A 19738-nucleotide genomic window follows, 5' to 3' on the forward strand; every position below is an offset into this window, starting at 1 on the left:
CAGGTCGCCAGTCTGTCACAGGGCTACATATACAGACAAACAATCACACTCACATTCACACCTACGGGCAATTTAGAGTAATCAATTAACCTCAGCATATTTTTGGACTGTGGGAGGAAGCCGGAGTACCCAGAGAAAACCCAGGATTTGAACCGGGGATCTTCTTGCTGCAAGGCAAAAGTGCTAAGCACAACTCCACCTTGCAGCCCATGGATAGAAATCGCCACTGACAAATTTTGTATGTTTGTTACTGATGATGCTACAAAAATGTGGCTTAATCTACAGCCATGGCCATAAATTTGGACACAGCATGACTTACTATGTCTGTTTTGATGTCTATTACAGAACATAACTAATATTTTTTGACAGCACCAGTTTAATTAGTCAACAAATCAACAAGGGATATAATATTATCAATAAATTCCAACAATTGGAACAACTTTGTTCCCAAAACATAATATTAGAAGAAAATAACAAAAAAATGCAGTACTTTCACAACCGAATTTGGTAAGAATAACAAAATGACACCAAACTCTTTTGAAGTTTTTTTTAAATATGAAACTTAATATAGTTCTCAGGAGTTGTGTACTGTATTGTAAGTGACAATTTTGTGGTATTTTCTAAGATTCACAAGCGTCATGGTACTTGTGTCCAAACTTATGGCCATGGCTGTACCTTACATTAGCATGTACAAACAGTCACTATACAACGATTAGCCACAACATGCTGCTAAAACGGCTCTGATCATTGTTTCATAAACATGGGACCTCTGAGTGTCATCATGTCTAGCTCTGGAACATCGGCAATGGATCCCTTGGGTCCACTGGGCTCCTGGATGGATTGGGCTTGTCCCAGTAAAAACTGTGTTGGTAAAAAATGTTATCTACTCCAGATTTAACCCATCTAGGCATAAAGGTTTTTGATCTGGACCTTAGAGTGGTCAAGATATCCATGTTTTTACATACTAACACAGAAAATAATGGTTTTCCAAATCAAAAATGATGCTTTATAGAGTCTTTAGCCTTTAAAAGACAATCTATTCAAGATGTGACCCACCTAAGCTCACTGGCTTTTGATCTGCATCTGGTTTAAAGTAGTCCAGGCGCAAAAAGTGACAGTGAAATCTCCAACATTGTTTTTGCATTTTCACAAATAGATTAACAGCTTTACAAATCAGAAACTGCAGGTGAAATCATCTTCCGTCTCTGCATGACAGTCTAGTCGAGAATCTAGTTCATTTACTTTTACCTGTCAGTGGTTTTAATGTTGTGGCTGATCGGTGTGTCACTTTTGTAGCAATAGCAACACATTGTTTATAGTGTCCCTTCAGTAAAGCATCACGTATGGATCATCAACTTTGTTGTTCTAATGTAGTTTTGTGGCAAAAAACTTGGAGATCACTGTTCTTATTCTCTTGTTTGTTTCTGCTACACAATTTTGTTCAGCAATGTTACACACTCACATCCAAAATCAGTCCTCTAGTTTTAAGTATCTCATCATCAAATAAACTTCTGAAAATGTGGCGATAAAAATGGAAAACAGTCCTTGAGGGGGAAAATGAGGCATGTATGAGTGATGATGTACTGTGTTGTACAAGATCAAACCAAAGGAAGAAAACTTCAGATTTCCTTTATTTGATCCGTTGATTGAAGTAAAGATAAAAAATAAAATAAGATTTTCCCTGAAAATAGGAAATGTAGTGAGGAAAAAGGCTGCATGGGGTCTAGAAGATGGATTAAATGGATGAAAACCACTAGAAAAGATTAAATTCTTAATTAAGAAAAGAGTAAAATATGTTAGGTTTTCTTTTATCTAATCAACTGACTGGATGTGAAAATAACCAGTAACTGAAGGCAAAGCGAAACCTGTAAAACTTCAATTAACAGTGTTTATTATTCATGTATACAGGTATATTTTTGACTTGATATAAACCCATATGTCGTTATGAAGTATATTAAAATGTTGAAAAGCAGCTTACATGTTTGGAGAGGTTTGAGCTTCTGGTATCCACATTGTACCTGCAGGTTAACAAAAAAAAAAAGACATTAGAAGAAATCATAAAAATACATGTATGGATCTGGAGCAGCGCTGAAATGTGATACAGTTTGAGGTCAACAAGCAGATTTAAGTCTCTCTCTGGCTGATCTTTTTCTACCATTTCTCCCCGAGGACTTCTCTTTAGAAACATCACCAGAGGTTTCTCTGAAAAAAGCTCAAGTTTGACGAAAAGAAAATCCACTCGAGAGTGCAGCAGCGGTACCCAGACATCCTGTATTCTTCGGGTCATCATCTCTCCATCTTGCAATCATTTCTTGTCAGGATATTTTACCAAGAGGATAGATCTTTTCACCTGTTCTCCTCATCACTTCCCTGCTCCAGAGTCACATTCACCTGACAGTAATTAACATCCTGTATGAGTTTCACACACGCCGGGAGCACAAAGGTTCACAAGGAGGTTGTAAAAAGGAAATTCCTCATAGACTCAGCGCAGGAACAGCACTGAGTACTGTACTGAGATCTCAACTGTACTATCTCGGTAGTGTGCGGCTCTCCAGAGGGCAGCCAGGCTTGGAGTAGAAAAGTGACAAAAGCTTCTGTATTTTAAGCTTTGTGCCGAAGCCCTGAGGACCGGCTGCTCCCGTTAGCTGAGACGAAAGCAACGCTAAGGAAATAAAATATAACTGTCAAACTCAGCAAAGAGTCTCCAATGTCTCGAACGCTTCCAACAGTTGGCACAAAACTTCCCTCGTTACTGATGCTTTTTCATACAATCTGTGGCAATATTTGCATTTCAAAGTGAAATGATTGTTCGAAAGAGGGACTATGAGGAGGACAGTTTGTTTATGTCCCTCTGCAGTCTTCTCCCTTCACTCTTTTGTCTTTAACAATTGTTTTTGGCATATTTCCCAGCATTTGTTTTTACTCCTTTCTCCCATTTTCTATTCGCGTCTCTATCCACTAGTCCCCTGTACATGACAATTAATTTTAATTTCCTAACTTATTTTGGAAGAAATGCAATACTCTCTGTTTTTAAATTAAAAAACGGTGACTTATTCTCACTTGTTTGTGCATTAATGCACCCGTCCAAGACCACAAAAAAGGCCCCTTTATGCACCTTGTTACCAACCACAGAATTGTTTTATTTTAGTGGTCATTTTCAGATAGCATTAGTCTTTCTGGCCCCAAACACAGGTGGTCAGGTGGTATTGTTATAGAGCTACTGTATGCACAGGGAGGAGGTGGGGTAGATGGATGGGTTGAAAAAACATACAAGAGCACTGCATGTTTTATGTTTCAAAAAGATTCAGATCGTCTCATTTTATCATGAAAATACTTTAAACCCAAAATATGATCTTTCCCTGAACTTAAGAAAAGGGATTTTCAATTTTTAGCAGTGATTTTAAACTGTTCGCACAAGGCATTGACATCTTAGGCCTTGAATTTAATACTTAGATATGTTTTGAAGGGATTTTATTAATTTCCGCCAATAGGTTTGACTATTTGCTTAATGTGTGAATTTCTCTACGTTTAGTAGGAGGACTGGCACAAAAAAATTGTCCCTTTTGTTTCACCACCAAAACTGAGGACATTCGCATCCCCCTTAGCAATTAGCAAGCTAAAATAAGCAACCTAAGTAGAGCCTTATTGTTCTATATATTCGTAGCAAATAGTTAACGTGATAAACCAGATATATAACCAAACACTGTTTTAATTAGCTATATTGGCAGAATTACAGTTGACTGTGGTTTAAATTTGGTTGCAACGACTGACAAAGTTGGCTCTCAGGCCTTTCCATTGCAATTGTACTGCTTTTTTATTTGTTTTTGTTTTGTTTTGTTTTTCAAAATTTGTTGTAAATGCCACATATGATGCATTGGTATAAATAATTCAGATCAGAGCCAAACCTCTGGTATTCCAACACATACACGCCCTCTTTTCATACATTTTGGACTGATTTCATTGATTTTTAAAAGGTGAACTCATTTTGGGTCTGTGTGCTACTCCCCATGATGAGTTTGCAGGGTTTTTTTGTGAATGTTTTGGTCACATCATCATAGTTCAACTGGAGGATTTTACTGACATTAGAAATCCTTGCTATCTCTGTTAACTAGGAGACTGACAGCTCATCGTTACATCAATGCAGTATAACTCCTTATCTCCAGTATTAACGTCCAGCGCTGTGTACGACTGCTCATTCATCCACACCTCCTGGGTATAACTTTATGGTTGCATGTTGTCCTGGATTAGTAAACTGTTGACAGTGTTCTCTGGGACTCATTAAACCTCATAAACCACAGAAATACAGATGTCAACCAGCGTGTCTTTTACCAGAGTCTGGTGCACAGATTCTGTTCATTATGGACTGTGTGAGCCTCAGGGGTGGAACTGTACAAGAGAAGACCACTCATCTTCAATGCTTTCAGCTTCATTTGCTCAAATAAAACTTCTTTCTTTGTAAATGTGATGATATACAACCCATCCATCTATTTTCTGCTGCTTATGCAAAAGTCAGGTCACAGGCTCATCAGGTTAGTCCAAATGTCCAACTCTTACAAGGGAGTCATGATTTGTTCCGAGGCCAGATGAGATATGTGTTGTCTGAATGGGCAGAACCAACCTATAAAGTCATTCTAGTTAACTGTATTCTCATTTCTTTGGAATACTACTCAAAGTTCATGACTACAGGTTAGGAAAACTTAGAAACACGGCCTCAAGCTTCCCAGTTCTGACTCTTATCTCAACCATGTCACATTTAACTGCAAGCAAGCTGAACCCCATTATCATCAAAGAGCAGAAAATACATTCTAAGATCCCCAAACCATATTACCATAGTATTAGCAGTAATGCCGTGTTAGCAGATAAACCGATTTGGCAAAAGAAATCATTTCTCTGTCACACTCCCTCCTATTCCTCTCTTCTTTTCCCATCATCCTGTCCCTTTCTTCAGTGCTTCACCTTTGGTCTTGTTGTGCTAAGATTGACAGCTGAGGGTTCTGCATGGTCAGAAAAAAAAGCCCTGTACAGCATGGCAGGTTTGACAACTATGTGATGAACCAGCCAACATCCCCTGCATCAGGAAAAGATGCTAGTTTTAGTATTTTCTGCAGGAAATAACAAAAAACAGAAACAAAAAAACAAAAGCCCATCGCCACTTTTTCTACTAATACCAGCTGAGAGGGCATTGAACGGTGAAGTCACTTTGGAGAATGAATCTAACTACAGCTCCCACTAAAAAACACTTTGACTGCCTGCTGCTTTCTGGATTTAATTTTCTCTAGGTTTAGCAAATGCCAAGTGTGGAGTTCTAGGGCTTTGAAGAGGGAACTAAATGCAGGGGACTAATGGAAATAATGGAACTGAGAGAAAGTTGAACAAAAAAAGCCCCCAGCTACACATACAACCAGCCGTGGTGCTGCAGCTCGCCCGAAAGTACAAGATTCAGTGCTCCGTGATTTTTAAAACAGTCACTCCAAACCCCCAGCCCACCCCCACACTCACATTCACACTTTTATTAAATTTCTCTCCCCAGTATGTCACCACTAGTCTTCAATCTCTCCACTCTTTCATTTTAACAAAAAAAAATAATCTCTCGCCCACCTCCCACACTCACTTTGTAGAAATCTCCTTCTGCGGTTATGTCAGATTGATCGCCACGCCGAGCTTGGGCGGGATCAAATGAAATTACCTCGCAGTAGGATAAGCCTGTGAGCGATGGACAAATGAGATTTGCATGTGGAGGAGCAATAGAAATGACCTTCATTTACATGGGAGGCAGCAGACCACCTTCATGTAATTTCTGACTGTACTTGAAGTGAACAATGAAAACTGTGTTTAGATACAGTCTCACCTTTATATCTTTCATGCCACATAGTTTTTCTTTTTATAGCAGTCTAAATAGTAGGATTCAGATCAGACTACAGGGATCTTCCGGCTTGAGCTCAACACATTTGTGCTCCACCGAATCAGAATCCACTTAACTGATTTAGGGTGTAGCATCCTTTGTACTTCTGACACTCCTGAGATTCTGTTTTATTTTAAAAAAAAAAGGTGGATTTTCTCTACCTTGTGGCTTTGTGACATTTACTCAAACACGTGAAACTCCGCAGTAAGAGCATTACATCAAGGATAATGTGCACCAAGGCAATTTAAGCTGATTTATGGCGTCATCGTTGTGGTGATTAGTGCAGAGGAATCCCATTACTGTGATGTGAAAGCCAGCCAAAATCAACAGTAAGTACTGAAAGTTGCATTTTTTTTTCTAGAATACATCTTGAGTCACGATGCATGGAGGAACAATTCAATGAAGAAAGTTTATTTTGGGGATAAAGCATCAAAATGGCCAAATAACTGACATTGCAGTTTGTCTGTAGCTGTGTTCCACTTGTCTGATAGCGTGAACAAATACACAATGCAGTATTTAGTTTACTTTTTGTGTCTGTGAACTTAAAAAAAACAAAACATATCATGTCTCTTCAAACTGGCAATTGTAAAAGAAGTTAAACCAAAATCAGATGAAGTATTTCGAGTCAGGAATTGTTCGTGCTTCACTGCTGAAGTATAGAAATGATTTTAAAGTTCTTTAATTTGCTTTTCAAACACTGTACAGAGTGGCACCAGATTATATTTCTAAAATGCTCATCCCCTACTAAATACTGAGACATTTGAAAAGTCATGGCCGTTTTTAGTTAAGTTTTCTGTATAATTTTTAGTATTATAACTTGCAATGAAAAGGATTGTGTCAAATTTATAACAAAACTGAAATATCGCCACAGGTGTTCTCAGACTTCTGGACCCCACTACCTCAAGGTCCATTTTCGCCTCCATTTACATCATTGCTTCCACAAGGATCCACAATACAAGCTGTAGCGTGGGCTTGACTACATTCACGCCACGTCATCCAAGATGGTTTATGTAAGATAGGCAGTTTTTTTGTTTGCTTTTTTTTTAAACTGCTAACACAACACAGAATGAGAAACTGCATTATGTATAACCTGAGGAAATGAAATGCCCTTTGTGACACCCTGCTTTGTTGTGATTATATGTAGATATTATGTCATATGGTTGTGAGAAAAGGATAGCATGAGAAGAACACATCTGTTCTGTAATCAGTGAAATGTACAGTCTGTTTGTGACCTGGTCAAATTGAAAAAAATAAAAGCATGGTCATTGTGGCGTTTTTCTGCAAATTGTCACTGAAAAGGTAGCCCTGCTAAGTGACTGAAGTTATATAGTGTACAACAGAAGAAGTTCTGTAATATCACTACAGCCCCAGAGCCTTGGTTTTCTCTCCTGCTTTTCTGGACAATCTTGGTCCACCTGACCAGTATCCCTGGTTATATAAGCCAACCTGCTCAGCCAGAACTCTCTCACATCCAGTTACCCATGCTCTTGTGTTTTTGTTAGTTTGGTTTGTTTTACACCAAATATGCAGCCCGCAGGATGACTTTGCAAAGTGTAAAAATTACAGAGATGACATTAACTGCAATTTTCCAATAAAAACAACTGCTATTTTAAATTTGTCCACTGTACTGCCACAACTTTTATGTATTTGTTTTATGTATAAACTGTATACATTTACAAGGCAGTGAGATAACCTTCTTCCCTTGAACTCTTGAACTTGTTTTATGGCACTTATCCAGGGTGTTTTCTCTCGACTAGATTGTTGTGTTGTATCTACTCTCACATATACGTCACCGTGGATAAAAGCATCTGCTAAGTGAAACTGCAGAAACTGTGGAATTGTAGTTCCCACTTGAGTTTGTATGATGTGTTGTGTCAGTTCAGGTGGTCAAGGCTACAACACAGATGTGGAAATGAATGTTAACTTGAAAAAATAAGTTGCTTTGATCATAAAGTAAAAAATAAATACATATCGTTGAGCTGCTAATACCTGTAAAAGTTTTGTGCCTTTGTAGATAGACTGATCTGTAAGTTGTAATGTGTAAGTGATAAACTGAGGCACTATATTGTTGAATTTGCACATATTTTTCTTAAGAAATTTCAGCTCGGACAGCACAGTGGCTTGATGGTTAGCACCTTCGCCTTGCAGCTACATAGATGCTCCCCAGTTCGCATCTTAATAAATTGCCTTAAGTTTTAGTAAAGCTGTGCATCCTCTCCGTAACATCACCTGCACGTCAAATGAATGAAGATTGTTATATCACCTGACAAAATCTGCATTATTTTCAAGTGGACAAGAAAAGTATCATCTTAGAAACATCAGAAACAAACACTGCAGAGGTCCTGCAGCACAAAGACTCAATGCAACAAAAGAAAAACTAATCACACAAGCAAGAACACAAGCTGAGTGCATCCATGACTTCCAATTAACCTGTCTGAGTATGGGGAATAAATGTCTTATCGATACTGGGAGCACATTCTTTGGTCAGATGAGATCCAGCTAAATTTGTTCAGCTCATTTTTAGCATGAATCTGGCTGGGACTATCACAGTGAATGCATAGTTCTGATAGTGAAGCACAGAGCTGCATTAGCGCAAAACTCGAGCTGACAAGAGGTTTAGGAGTAGAACATGATAATGATCTAAAGCCAAAATCACACAAGAGTTTCTAAAGAAGAAAAAAAGTGAAAATTATGGCCTGGCTGAGTACATCATCTGACTTCAATCCGATCCAACACCTTTGTACTATTTTAAAGAGATATATAAAGCAACACAACCCCCCAGCAATCAGCAGCTGTGAAGGCTGATAAAACATCTCTTCAGCAATTTTAACATTTTGTCTGTAGCTCAAAAGTGCCACCTACTTAGTGCGACCTTAAGATCTTGAAGAGGAAGAACACTAATGAGAGGACACATTTTAATTGCTTCATTATGGAGACTCATTGGGTATTAATGACAATTTAAATGTTTCAAGACGGCGAACAGCTTGTGCAAAATCCAATCACTTCACCATCACTTCGTGTTGCGTTTCATTTTTTTTTCCTTATAATGTTTTTGTGTGTTTGTTATAAATTAAACCGTGGTGGCTTTCAGTAATGTAAAGAACGAAGCTTGTGAATTAATTTAAGGAGGTGTGTACTGGAATGTGAAGGTGATCCTGGTGTGATTTACATTTTCAGTCTGCATTCTAGTTGACTACCCTCTTACAAACTCAGCCTGGAAATGAAAGAGTGTAGATGGAAAAGCCCTAATTACACACCAGAACACACTACATTAAGTAAAGGTCTGATTCATTCCTTTAGGGGGCAGGAACAAAATGTAGAACCACCTTAATTACGTTTTCTTTTTTTTTTTTTTACAATAACCAATGATCGCAACACCTGTGCTCTCTCTTACACAAATAATCCTTACAGCTATATTTATCATCTCTTAATTTAGCTGCCGTTTGTTTCATTGAAACGACTTGGTGGGTCTTTAATAAGCCCCCATTTTTACAGGTTCAGTTGTTCCATCCTCTTTAATGTTGCATTTAGGAGTTTGTCATGTCCATATCAATCCTGAAATCCGCCATCTCTAAACATAGCTATGATCTTAGTGTCCTTAGGTGGACATGTCGCGAAGTGACATTCCCAAATCCACACTCAATAACTAGGGGCTTGAATGCGGCTGACACATTGGGTTTACTATAGTTAAAGCTGTTTATCTCATTGACATGTTGAGGAATGTGAGTCACAAAGCACATAAAGAGCCTTCTGTCTACTGTTTTATTATTTAAATTACTAAAAGCCGTCTTTTAAAATGGAACTATATATTTGTTCCGTCTTTAAAAAATGTCTTCAATAGGAATGAATGGAGCTGAGAGCCACAAGCAAGGAAGAAAGCAGGTACTAATTAGTAGTTTTGGTCTTTTCATTGGGTTTGTTGACGATGACCCTTAACCTATAGTGCTCTGATGTTTTGGACAGTTGTTTTGTGTGACAGTATGATCATAAACTTTGAATTTAACTACCAGCTAAATCTGGCACTCAGATGATGTATTTCTGATAAAAAAAATCACTTGTGGATTACATTACCGTTGACTTTACCTCACATGTTCTGCTTTTAAGGTGTCACTTTAGTCCATTCAACTCCCAAGCCTTATAGAAATAATACATCACTCTGCTCCACATCTATCTATTGTGATTCAGTGTGCTAAAAATACCCAGCACAGAGAGGTGGGAGTTTAATAATTGATTCCTTCTACTGGGATGTTCACTTTTATTGGAATCCCCTCTCATGACCCCCATGTCTGGGAGACCACAGCTCTCTCCTAGGACTCAGTACAATCCATATCTGGGTCATGCAAGAAAAGAGACTCCACACATTTATTTGTGCTTCTGAGGCATTGTCTTCGAGATTCTTGTTGTGAGACGATGTGTAGCGTTATCAGTGTTATATATAGGAAAAATGGTCAATAAAGAGGATATTTGATCATTATATTACTAGCAAAGAACATCTAATAAGGTCATGAGATATTCCATGTCAAAGATGTCTGAAAATCATGCAGAATCATTGTAAATGTTAATATGCAATTCAACTTTATAAGGTAAAGACCTTAAAAATTTGGAACAGAAAACCCAACAAATCCAAAGTTTCCTTTAGATTCCCTTTGAGCAACAGTGGGAAGGAACCAAAAAAGAATTCCTTTCACTAATGACCGAGCATCAGATTCAGAAAAGCCCTAATAATCCCAACAAGAACATAATGTTTTGCAATAGCTGCTCAAGATGTGAGAGGTGTAAAATGATACAACAACATGGGTAATATTATGTAGCACTCGGATGCACAGTCTGTATCTCAGGTAACAGAGCTTGTGGGACGTAATATTGTGAAATATTGTCAAAATAAGGAACATCCTGTCTCAGAGTGATGCTGAACAACTCGTCCACGAATTTGTAATCTTTAGACCAGATCTATTGTAAGCCCTTATTGTCAGGATGCCCCAATAATTCTCTTAAAAACCTCCGGCTGATCCAAAAAACTGCAGCCAGAGTTCTGACAGGAACCAGTAAGAGATCATATTTCACTTGTATTAGCTTCTCCTTATTTACTACTGGAACAGATCTCCATATAAACTCTAAATGACCAAGCTCCATGTCATCATAAAGACCTTATTGTACCATATTATCCTAACAGAACATTTGTGGTTCTGAGAGCAAGGAGATGTTTTCTGGTTCGTTCCAACTGTCACCAAGTGTTTGCTCAAAGGGAATCCAAAGGAACGTTTGGATTTGTGGGTTTCTCTGTTTAAAATGGAAACAGACTTCACCTTACTGTGTGCTGTGAGATGGCATATGCTGTGAATTAGTGTTGTATAAATACTGAAGCACTGAAATATTGAATTAAATGACACCAGAGAGAGAGAGGTAAGTGCTTGTTCTTATGGGGCATCTCTTGGTGGCATGGATGGACATTTATCTTGGCTCAAAGTGACAGTTCTTCTTTCAGACATGAGATATTTAACACTGCTGTCAAGTCATGAAAGTAATTGTGTTATTCAGACATGGGTGTCATTTATATTAATGTTCTTTACAGCTTTATTCACACATGCAAACACCATTACAGAAAGTGCTATGCTATGCCGCGATATTTAGCATGTAGCATACATTACTACACAGTACACAAAGTCACATGAACTCTACTACAGCCCTGTAAAGCAGCAGCTGTGTAGCATCAGTCATTTGCTGGGCAAAAACATTTTCACTGATGTTATTATGCAACAATATAATATCCTATTACTTCAACTTGTCATACTTATAGCAATATTATTTAGAATTTCTCAGATTTAGGCTTGTATATTTATTCTTTTACTGTCTGTTGCTGAGTACTGTAACTCTCATCATATCAAATTCATTGTGTGTGTGAATTCACGTGGCAATAAAGGCTTTTCTGATTTCTGAACAAATTTAAAACAATTCTCTTTTGTTGTTGTCCAAACTGATTTGGAATTATTCGTGTTATTTTCATATTAAATTAACAGAAAGAGTTACATGTCTGAAAGGTGCCAGAAATAGGCAAAAAAAATAACAGTTTTGGTTTGAGAAAACGTGATTACTGGAATAGATCTGTGTTTCCTAAATGGGTTTCAAGTGCATCGAAAAACACTAATGCACTGAGCCACATGGATTTACAGGACTCAGGAAATTAGAGAAAATTACACATTGAGGTTTTTTATTTTTCCCGCTGCAGTGGGTTGGACTCTGCTGAAGGGCATTCGTGTCCTTCGGGAAAGCTTTGAGCTGCACAAAACTATCGTGTTTACCATCTAAATTATTTTTATCCATTTTTGTTAAAGGTGAACAAAGAGCAGGAGTGATTTTGAGTGACGGTATTATGTTAATTAATTTGCTTTTCAAACATCCCACATCTGCTTAAGTTGCTCTTCAGAAATTGCACTTAAAATGTTTAAACAAGCTTTCAAGGATATTTTATGAGCTTTTAATGATGAATCACGGCTGGTTGAGCACTCGGTAGAGCTCCATTAGCTGTTCAGAGACAATGTTCAATGTTGCATCAAATGTTTTCAGAAAGTGAGGATAAAGTAAACATCTGATTTGATGGAATTATTCTTTCCTCTTTGCTGAATTGAAAACACTGAACAACAGGTCAAAGTGTGTACTCAGTGGAAGTTTTGCAAAGTAACACAGGTTTTGCTGTCACTTGTGAAGGACAATGTATAAAGTGCATTCTTCATAAGGGTTTTAAAGAGAGGAAGGGTGTGTGCATGTGTTGTATTTTGCACCACTTAATAATTCAACATTAATGATTTGCTTTGTCAGGAGATTAAGACTCCTCACTAAGCAGGCAGCAGCTGTCCCAGGGGAGGAAGCATCAAACTGCAAAACCTCACGCAGGCAGAGTAACAATGCATTGATTTTATGAGTTCTGAATTCATTTCCAGCTCAGTCTTTTTCTTGTTCGAGGTTTTAAAGCCCTTGGAAGGCTCAGATTACCACAACAGAATTATTTGAAATGAATATTTACAGTCTGTCACTCTACAAAGCTTTGCATGTGTTTTACTGTAATGCAAAATGTAGGAGAGCAAAATGGCTTAAGTCTGTTCTCCTGGGATATCATAGTCTTGTACTATCACTAATAAAACAAAAATGAAAAAGAGAAATGCCAGATGAAACCAGAAAGTGTCACAGCAAATCAGTCATACTGCTTTCACAAAATAGAAGGTTCTCTGTGCAGGACGGACGCCTGCAGCTGCTGAGTTTACAGCTCACAGCAGGACTGGACTGGCCATCTGCTTAACCAGACACTTTCCCAATGGGCTGACACCACTGTCTGTTCTTATTGTTGTTTGCTTGGTTGGTTGGTTTTTCACTTAATTGACACGTCTTTAAACCCCCTTTCCATTTGCGCCCAAAGCTTTGAAACGTCAATGGATCAGACAAAACATAAGGGAGCTGCTGCCAAATGTGCAAACATCAGTTTGCTGCAGGATCTTCTTCAGCAGCTGGGGGCCAGGCCGATGATGACACAAGTAGAGGGAATGTAGATGAAGTAGCAAGCAGATCCAGCAACAGGGTTGGTGCCCAGCTGACAATATATCACGAGTGATGATAAAACTCAGCGGTGAACAGTCTAGCTGCTGATTGTAAAGTTACGATGGTGACATCACAATGAAACAACCTCTACAGCTGTTACCCGCATTAACTTGGCCAGATTTCTACTTCTAGGAATGAAGGTGAAGTCTGCTGGGTAGCTTGTCATGATGTCAGTGTTGTACAGGAGGTATCTAACACATTGTGCACACCAGCAAAGACAGTTACAAGACAAGTTATCGTGAAGTTTCACCACCTAGCAGCCATTTTGGTGACATCCCCTATCTAAATGAATGAACTGGGATTCCAATGGGCAGCATAAAAACTGCACGTATAGAATCATCAGTCAAATTCAATAAAGACTATTTAAAAGGTTTGGTTACTTAGTCCCAAAATATGGTTTAAAGAGTGTTTGTCCCCCTGCACGTTACACTTCTACTACACTGGCACAACACCATGTCTAACTCAGTGCAATCAGCAGTGCTTCTCAGGGTTTACTCCATATTATTTAAAGCAGCATAACAGAATTCATCTCAAATTTGCCAGAAAGTTGCAACAGTAATGCACAATATCAACTATGGTGAGCCATCTGTCCTCTTCGTTTGAGGGTGATGTTTAGAACTGACTACAACTTACAGCAACAGACTTTATGCCAACCTTCTCAAATGGGAACAGGTACCTGAGATTTAACGTCAAGCCACACAAAGCAGGACAAGAAACCCAAATGAGAGGAGAAGATAATGAAGGGCAGAGTGACATAAGTCTTAACTGCTGCACCAAATGCAGTCAGTTGACTTTTAGTGTATGATCAAAACAGGGAACTGGTGAACAGTCTTCCACTGTACTTAAAGGCGGTTAACACATTTTCATAGTGGATTTTTATCATCTAGAGGGAAGAGATGGCATGACTGAGTGGTGGTTAAAGTTAGGGTAGGTTGGGGGATTAGTTGTTAGGATTAGGGTAGACAGACCAGATCCAGTCCAACACCAAACCCTTATTAAAGTTCTTTTAACAGGCACTCGGTCTGTTTCGTGTTCAGCAAACCCTCCGGCCACGAATCCCAAGAGAAGCAAGCTGGTTTACACACTTTCCAGTTTTCAGAATTAGTTTTGTAGTAGATGGGCAGACTGTTGTCCAAACCCAGTTAAAAATGACAGGTCTTTACCCCTGCAGGGACATACACAGAAATTAGCATCTCTAACATCACACAACTTTGTGGATATATCTCCTAGCCAGAGTGTTTTAACAGCCAGTCAAACCCAGTGGAGAACTGAACCTTGATGGCAGCAGTTGTGCCAGCATAAATCTCTGCTCTACTGAGAATCTTTTTTAATCCTGAACCTCATATATTTAAAAGAGCACAAATCTCAAACCTCCAAACCGGACTGAACTGAGGAGCAGTTTAGGGTATATTGAGGTCCCAAGCCAGAGGTCACAGCATAAATTATTGTAAACGCCATCAAATCAATACCAGTTCATCTTTTAGAGCGAAAATAAATGAACATCGATTTTGTTTAATGCAGATTACTATCAACAATCCGCTGGTTTAATTCTGAAGGAATGTTGCTGCACACAGATGTTCATAATGGACATTTAATGCATCACCTCAGGCTGCAGCTTCTTCTAGTATCGACTGGCGATTGGGATTGGTTGAATCCATGTCTCAGCCTGCTGTGGCTGGTGTTTGGTGCTATTGATCATGCAGTGATGGCCTGAGTGGTGATCAGTTGGAGGGATAAGAGCAGCTCTCTGGCCTCTTCTTCTACCACCTGACCCCCTGCTGGGTCTCTGCTCTAAAGCCCCCTGCAGGGGCATCGATCCGCCCTGCAGAAGAATGGGACTGCTGAAAGTATACACTCATGTCTGCTTTTATCTGCCCACAAAAAGCAGAGATTGGAATGGAGCAGTAAGTACAGAAGCTGTACAGTTCTGTAAATAAACACCAGCAAATAAATAGCAAACAACAACAACACCTCTCTCCTCGTCTCTTTGTTCTCCTTCCTTTGAGTCCTTTGGGTTTCGGTTTGGCAGCTCATCTGCATTGTGCTCATTTGCCAACTCTGTAAGTAAATTTCCTCTTAATTCTCCTCAGTATTACTTCAGAATATCTTTATAGTGTTTAAAGTTCAGAACCAAAAAAAAAACAACTTAAATATGAATAAGGAGCTCTTGATGATAATTCAGAGGAAAAATAGATCATGACAAACATAAAAAGGGACTTAAAGGCCTCATTACCGAGGGAGATACTGAGTCCATTTTCAACAGTAACACGCAACGATCTAATCATGAATGAATGACTTTAATCACTTTGGCACTGCTAGAACGTTTGTCAATCGGTTGAGATATCAAAGTTCTGCTTCCAGACAATGATCTTTTTTATCCAAAACTGTAAAGCAAATGGTTCAGTTAGACCCAGAACCATCCCTGTGTTTCCACTTCACATTGTCCTGCATTGAGATTCAGATTAATCTACCGATTAATAAAATAATCGATAGATTAAAAGATAGATTTGTGCCACCACTCATTTGAATGTGGTTTCAGACAGATGAAAACTGGAAAAGCTGCAGGAAGCGGCCTGTGTTTTAAATTTGCCCTTTCAGATTTTTGCCTCTGCAGCTTTAATTTGTTAGTCTATTCAAGTGCCTTTTTCACCATATAGCAATTCAAAAGTTGATCTATTAAACATAATTTAGTTTTTTTATGAAAATTAATAACGTTATTGAAAACTGTTTATAACCTCTTGGTAAATGGTCAAAAAATTGCACAAAAACCACTTTTAAAAGAACTGGTAAAAGTGAAAAAGTTAGTGGCTGTTGTGCAGAGAAGTGCTGAACTTTCACTGATTCAATGCGGATTTACAATTTGATGAGAGTCATTCAGTCAAAAATCCTTTTATGGCAATCAGCCTTGGCTGGAGCCTTCGAATCCTAGTGGGTACAAGTCGGCAGGCCAAAATAAGAGCAGGCTTGATTGAAGTCTTTCCCTGGTTTAACAAAGGAAACAGACAGCAGCGAAGAGGGAAAAGGCGGAGATATTTCCACTTACACATCAAAGCGAAGGTTCTGCTTCTCTTCAAAGAAGAAATCAAGGACAAACTTCCTCACGAAGTCGGGGTTCAGTGTGTTATCGATCACTTCTGTCCGGCCAAACTGGAGGAAAAACGGAGACACAGAAGTAACCGAAAGTCAACATCACACTCATCAATTTTACTTTCAGTAAAAAGGAAAAGTAAGAAATACTGTAAGAAGGGAACATGCATTGTTATGTTGCTTCTTTTGCTTTGTTTTCGGCAGGTTTACAAACTCATATGTCACATAATTCCACACTGTAAGTCAGTCTTAGGGATCTTATCATCATACTTGAAGTAACAGTGACCCAGTTATCTCATCGATATCTACTCTCCTGTCCTCTCTTTCCATTAGTTTGGGAAATGTAAATGACATTTCTTTGGTTGAGGAATCAGGGAGAGCTGTTAGAGTAGTTCAGCTGTAAAACCAAGCGATTTACAAAATCAATTTAATCACCTCATTATCTCAAGACGGACATTCTAATCGAACATATTAACCTGAAGTAGGATGGAGGTAGAGCTAGATAATGACTCACAACCAACACAATTATATAAACACATAATATCTGAACAACGTATTGTTGAATAAAAATAACAGTTTTTCTGAAAAATGCTTGACTGAGTCACAGTGCATAGTGATTTTGATCACAATTAAATCTGATCAAATATTTTATTTATAACCATATTGTGTATTTGTAATCTTAAGAAACCCTTAAATGTGTCACACACCAATTTCAAACGAGTTTCAGGTACCTTGCTGCATCCTGGACTTAGCACAGCCCAACATGATTATGACTGTAAAGAAACGGAAACAATCCAGAGTGTTTGTTTCCCCTACAGCTGAATGATAGTGTGGTGCAGTCAGATCATTCTATGGTTCAGTCTGCCCAGAATAATCTGACTAGCATAAACCTTGTGGTCTAGCAAACATTATCTAACTTAAGCCTAAGATAGGTTATCGCTAGTTTATATCATGTGACTACTGCTAGAGAGATTTCAATTCTAGCTCAGCTAACATTCAGTGTCTTTGATTTCAGACCAGGCAAACGTTGTGCTGTGTAGCAGTATAAATGATGTGTGTCAACATTTTTAACATGTTATTTTTCCTGTTATAATAATGCTTTGCAGCTTTTGTCAATGAATAACTTAAAGTCGAAAAAGTAGATCTCGTCTCGACAATTAGAACAGAACGGAACAGTTTACACCTTGACAACTATTTCTTAGGCTCTCCTCACTTGTGCACCACCAGTTATGTTTTATTTTTAGGCAACCTCAGTGAGACAGAATCAGTTACTTCAGCAAATGTCTCAAAAAGACATCTGTTTACATTCAAGTCAAAGCTCCATCTAGCAGCCGTAAGAATCATGACAAAAGCAAAAGAGGACTTCAGGTTATTGTTATAGAATAATAATTTGGTACATCGTCTTTAGACCCAAACTATGATCTTTTCCCGAACTTAACCAAATAGTTTTAAATAGTTTAGGTTTTTATCATGGTTCTCAGTAGCTAAAAACTGGTCAAGAACAGCTTGAGAAGCACGACCAAGAGCTCGGTCATAGTTTCAGTCGAGTATTCTAATACTCCATACATGGATGTGATGATGCATATATGGCTACCTTTGACACCAACACAATTAAATAGTTAAAAAACACACACACATTAATTTGCTAGTGTATTCTGTCATTCTGTGATGAGTATTAATGACATCCCCACATATTCAAAAAAATCCTGTTGGGGGGTTCACAATCACACACACCACAATCACACACACCACAAGACAACGCCATTGTGCTTTCAGGAAGGGGACAATGATGAGTTATTGATCTGACAGATACCTCTAACCCTCCACTCCAACCTCTGTCAGCCATACAGTCGAGATAAGAGATTGCTTTCTATCAGATTTCAATCTGGATTTCAGTCAGTCCTGGTTACAGATGTCGCAATACTGGTCAGCGGCTGCTGAAACCTTCAGAGTGATGAGTTTCGATTGGCACAAGAGGCAAAGTTACGTTGTCAATAGTCATTTAAAAGTGAATCACACTCTAAAATTTTGTCAACAGACTTTTCAAGCATCATTATTTCTAATTAATAATGGTGTTTCCACATTTTTGGTTGTATATTAGGAGACAACCACAGTTCACTATGAAGACTGCTGTGTGGTGTACAGTTCTAAAAGATCACATTAAACGACAAAAAACGCTAGTCAACAGCATACTTATTAGTTGACATTACATCCCACAGAGTCTGGTAGCTAACGGATGGTAGTTATCCTAATTGGCTTTCTGCTAACTAAAACTGTTCAGCTTTATAGTAAAACCAGAGCTTTACCTTCCATTCCAGGGGCACAGTTTCATGTTTCTTTCACTAGAGTTTCTGTTACTTAAAGCAGTGTGCAAATGTTTGAAGCATTTAAGATGCTTTCATTCTTATGCTTCACATAATACCATCAGGAAGGCATCTGATCAATCTCAAGGCATTTTGCAGCAGAACAAGCCCAAACATCCAACCAAGTCATCCAACCAAGTCATAAAGAACTACAAGGGTATTTCAGAAAGTTCTCAGCCTCAACAGAAAACATCACAGAAACATTGCTCTTGGATTTTCAGTAAAGTCTCCTTTAACTTTAATACACTTGGTCCACCCATGCTAAAGCTTCACTGTCCCTTTGTGGATGAGGGTCACATCTTAAGGCTCCAGATACTCTTCAGCAGCATACTTGACTTCATCCTCACTCTGAAAATGTGATCAGGTACGTCAGATTTTAGTTTGGAAAAAAGATAGAAGTCGGTGCAGTTAGTAAAGAGTATGGGCGACACATTTGGCTGCTTCTGCCTCCTGTGCTGTGTGGACAGGAACATTGTCCTGAAGCAACAGCAGCTGGCTCGAAATTTTGCCCTCTTTTTTTTAAAATTGCTTTTTTCACTTGTCGCAATTCTGATGCACACTCGTTCCCATTCCCATTAATGGTTTGATCCCTTTGCAAGAAGTAAATCATAAGCAAACCTCCACTGTCTCTTTGGCTACTCATCTGGTGTGAACATTCAGGGCACCCATCTTGCAGACAGTCTGCTCAAAACAATGTGAACTGAATCTACACTGATGTCCATTTCTTCTGATATGCGTTAGAGAGTCATACGTCTGTCATTCATGATCATGTAGTGAATGGCCTCTGCTTCATCTT

General features: G+C 38.6%; 1 protein-coding gene across 1 annotated transcript in view; it reads right to left on the reverse strand.

The window, feature by feature from the left end:
• Positions 1 to 19738, reverse strand: part of LOC110955772 (copine-9-like) — a 209958-nt gene that overhangs the window by 132110 nt on the left and 58110 nt on the right. The window contains 2 exon segments of the mRNA XM_022200897.2: positions 1979 to 2018; positions 16536 to 16639. Coding sequence (XP_022056589.2) covers positions 1979 to 2018; positions 16536 to 16639 — 144 coding nt within the window.

This window comes from Acanthochromis polyacanthus, chromosome 5 (assembly GCF_021347895.1).
Source record: "Acanthochromis polyacanthus isolate Apoly-LR-REF ecotype Palm Island chromosome 5, KAUST_Apoly_ChrSc, whole genome shotgun sequence".
NCBI lineage: Eukaryota > Metazoa > Chordata > Actinopteri > Pomacentridae > Acanthochromis > Acanthochromis polyacanthus.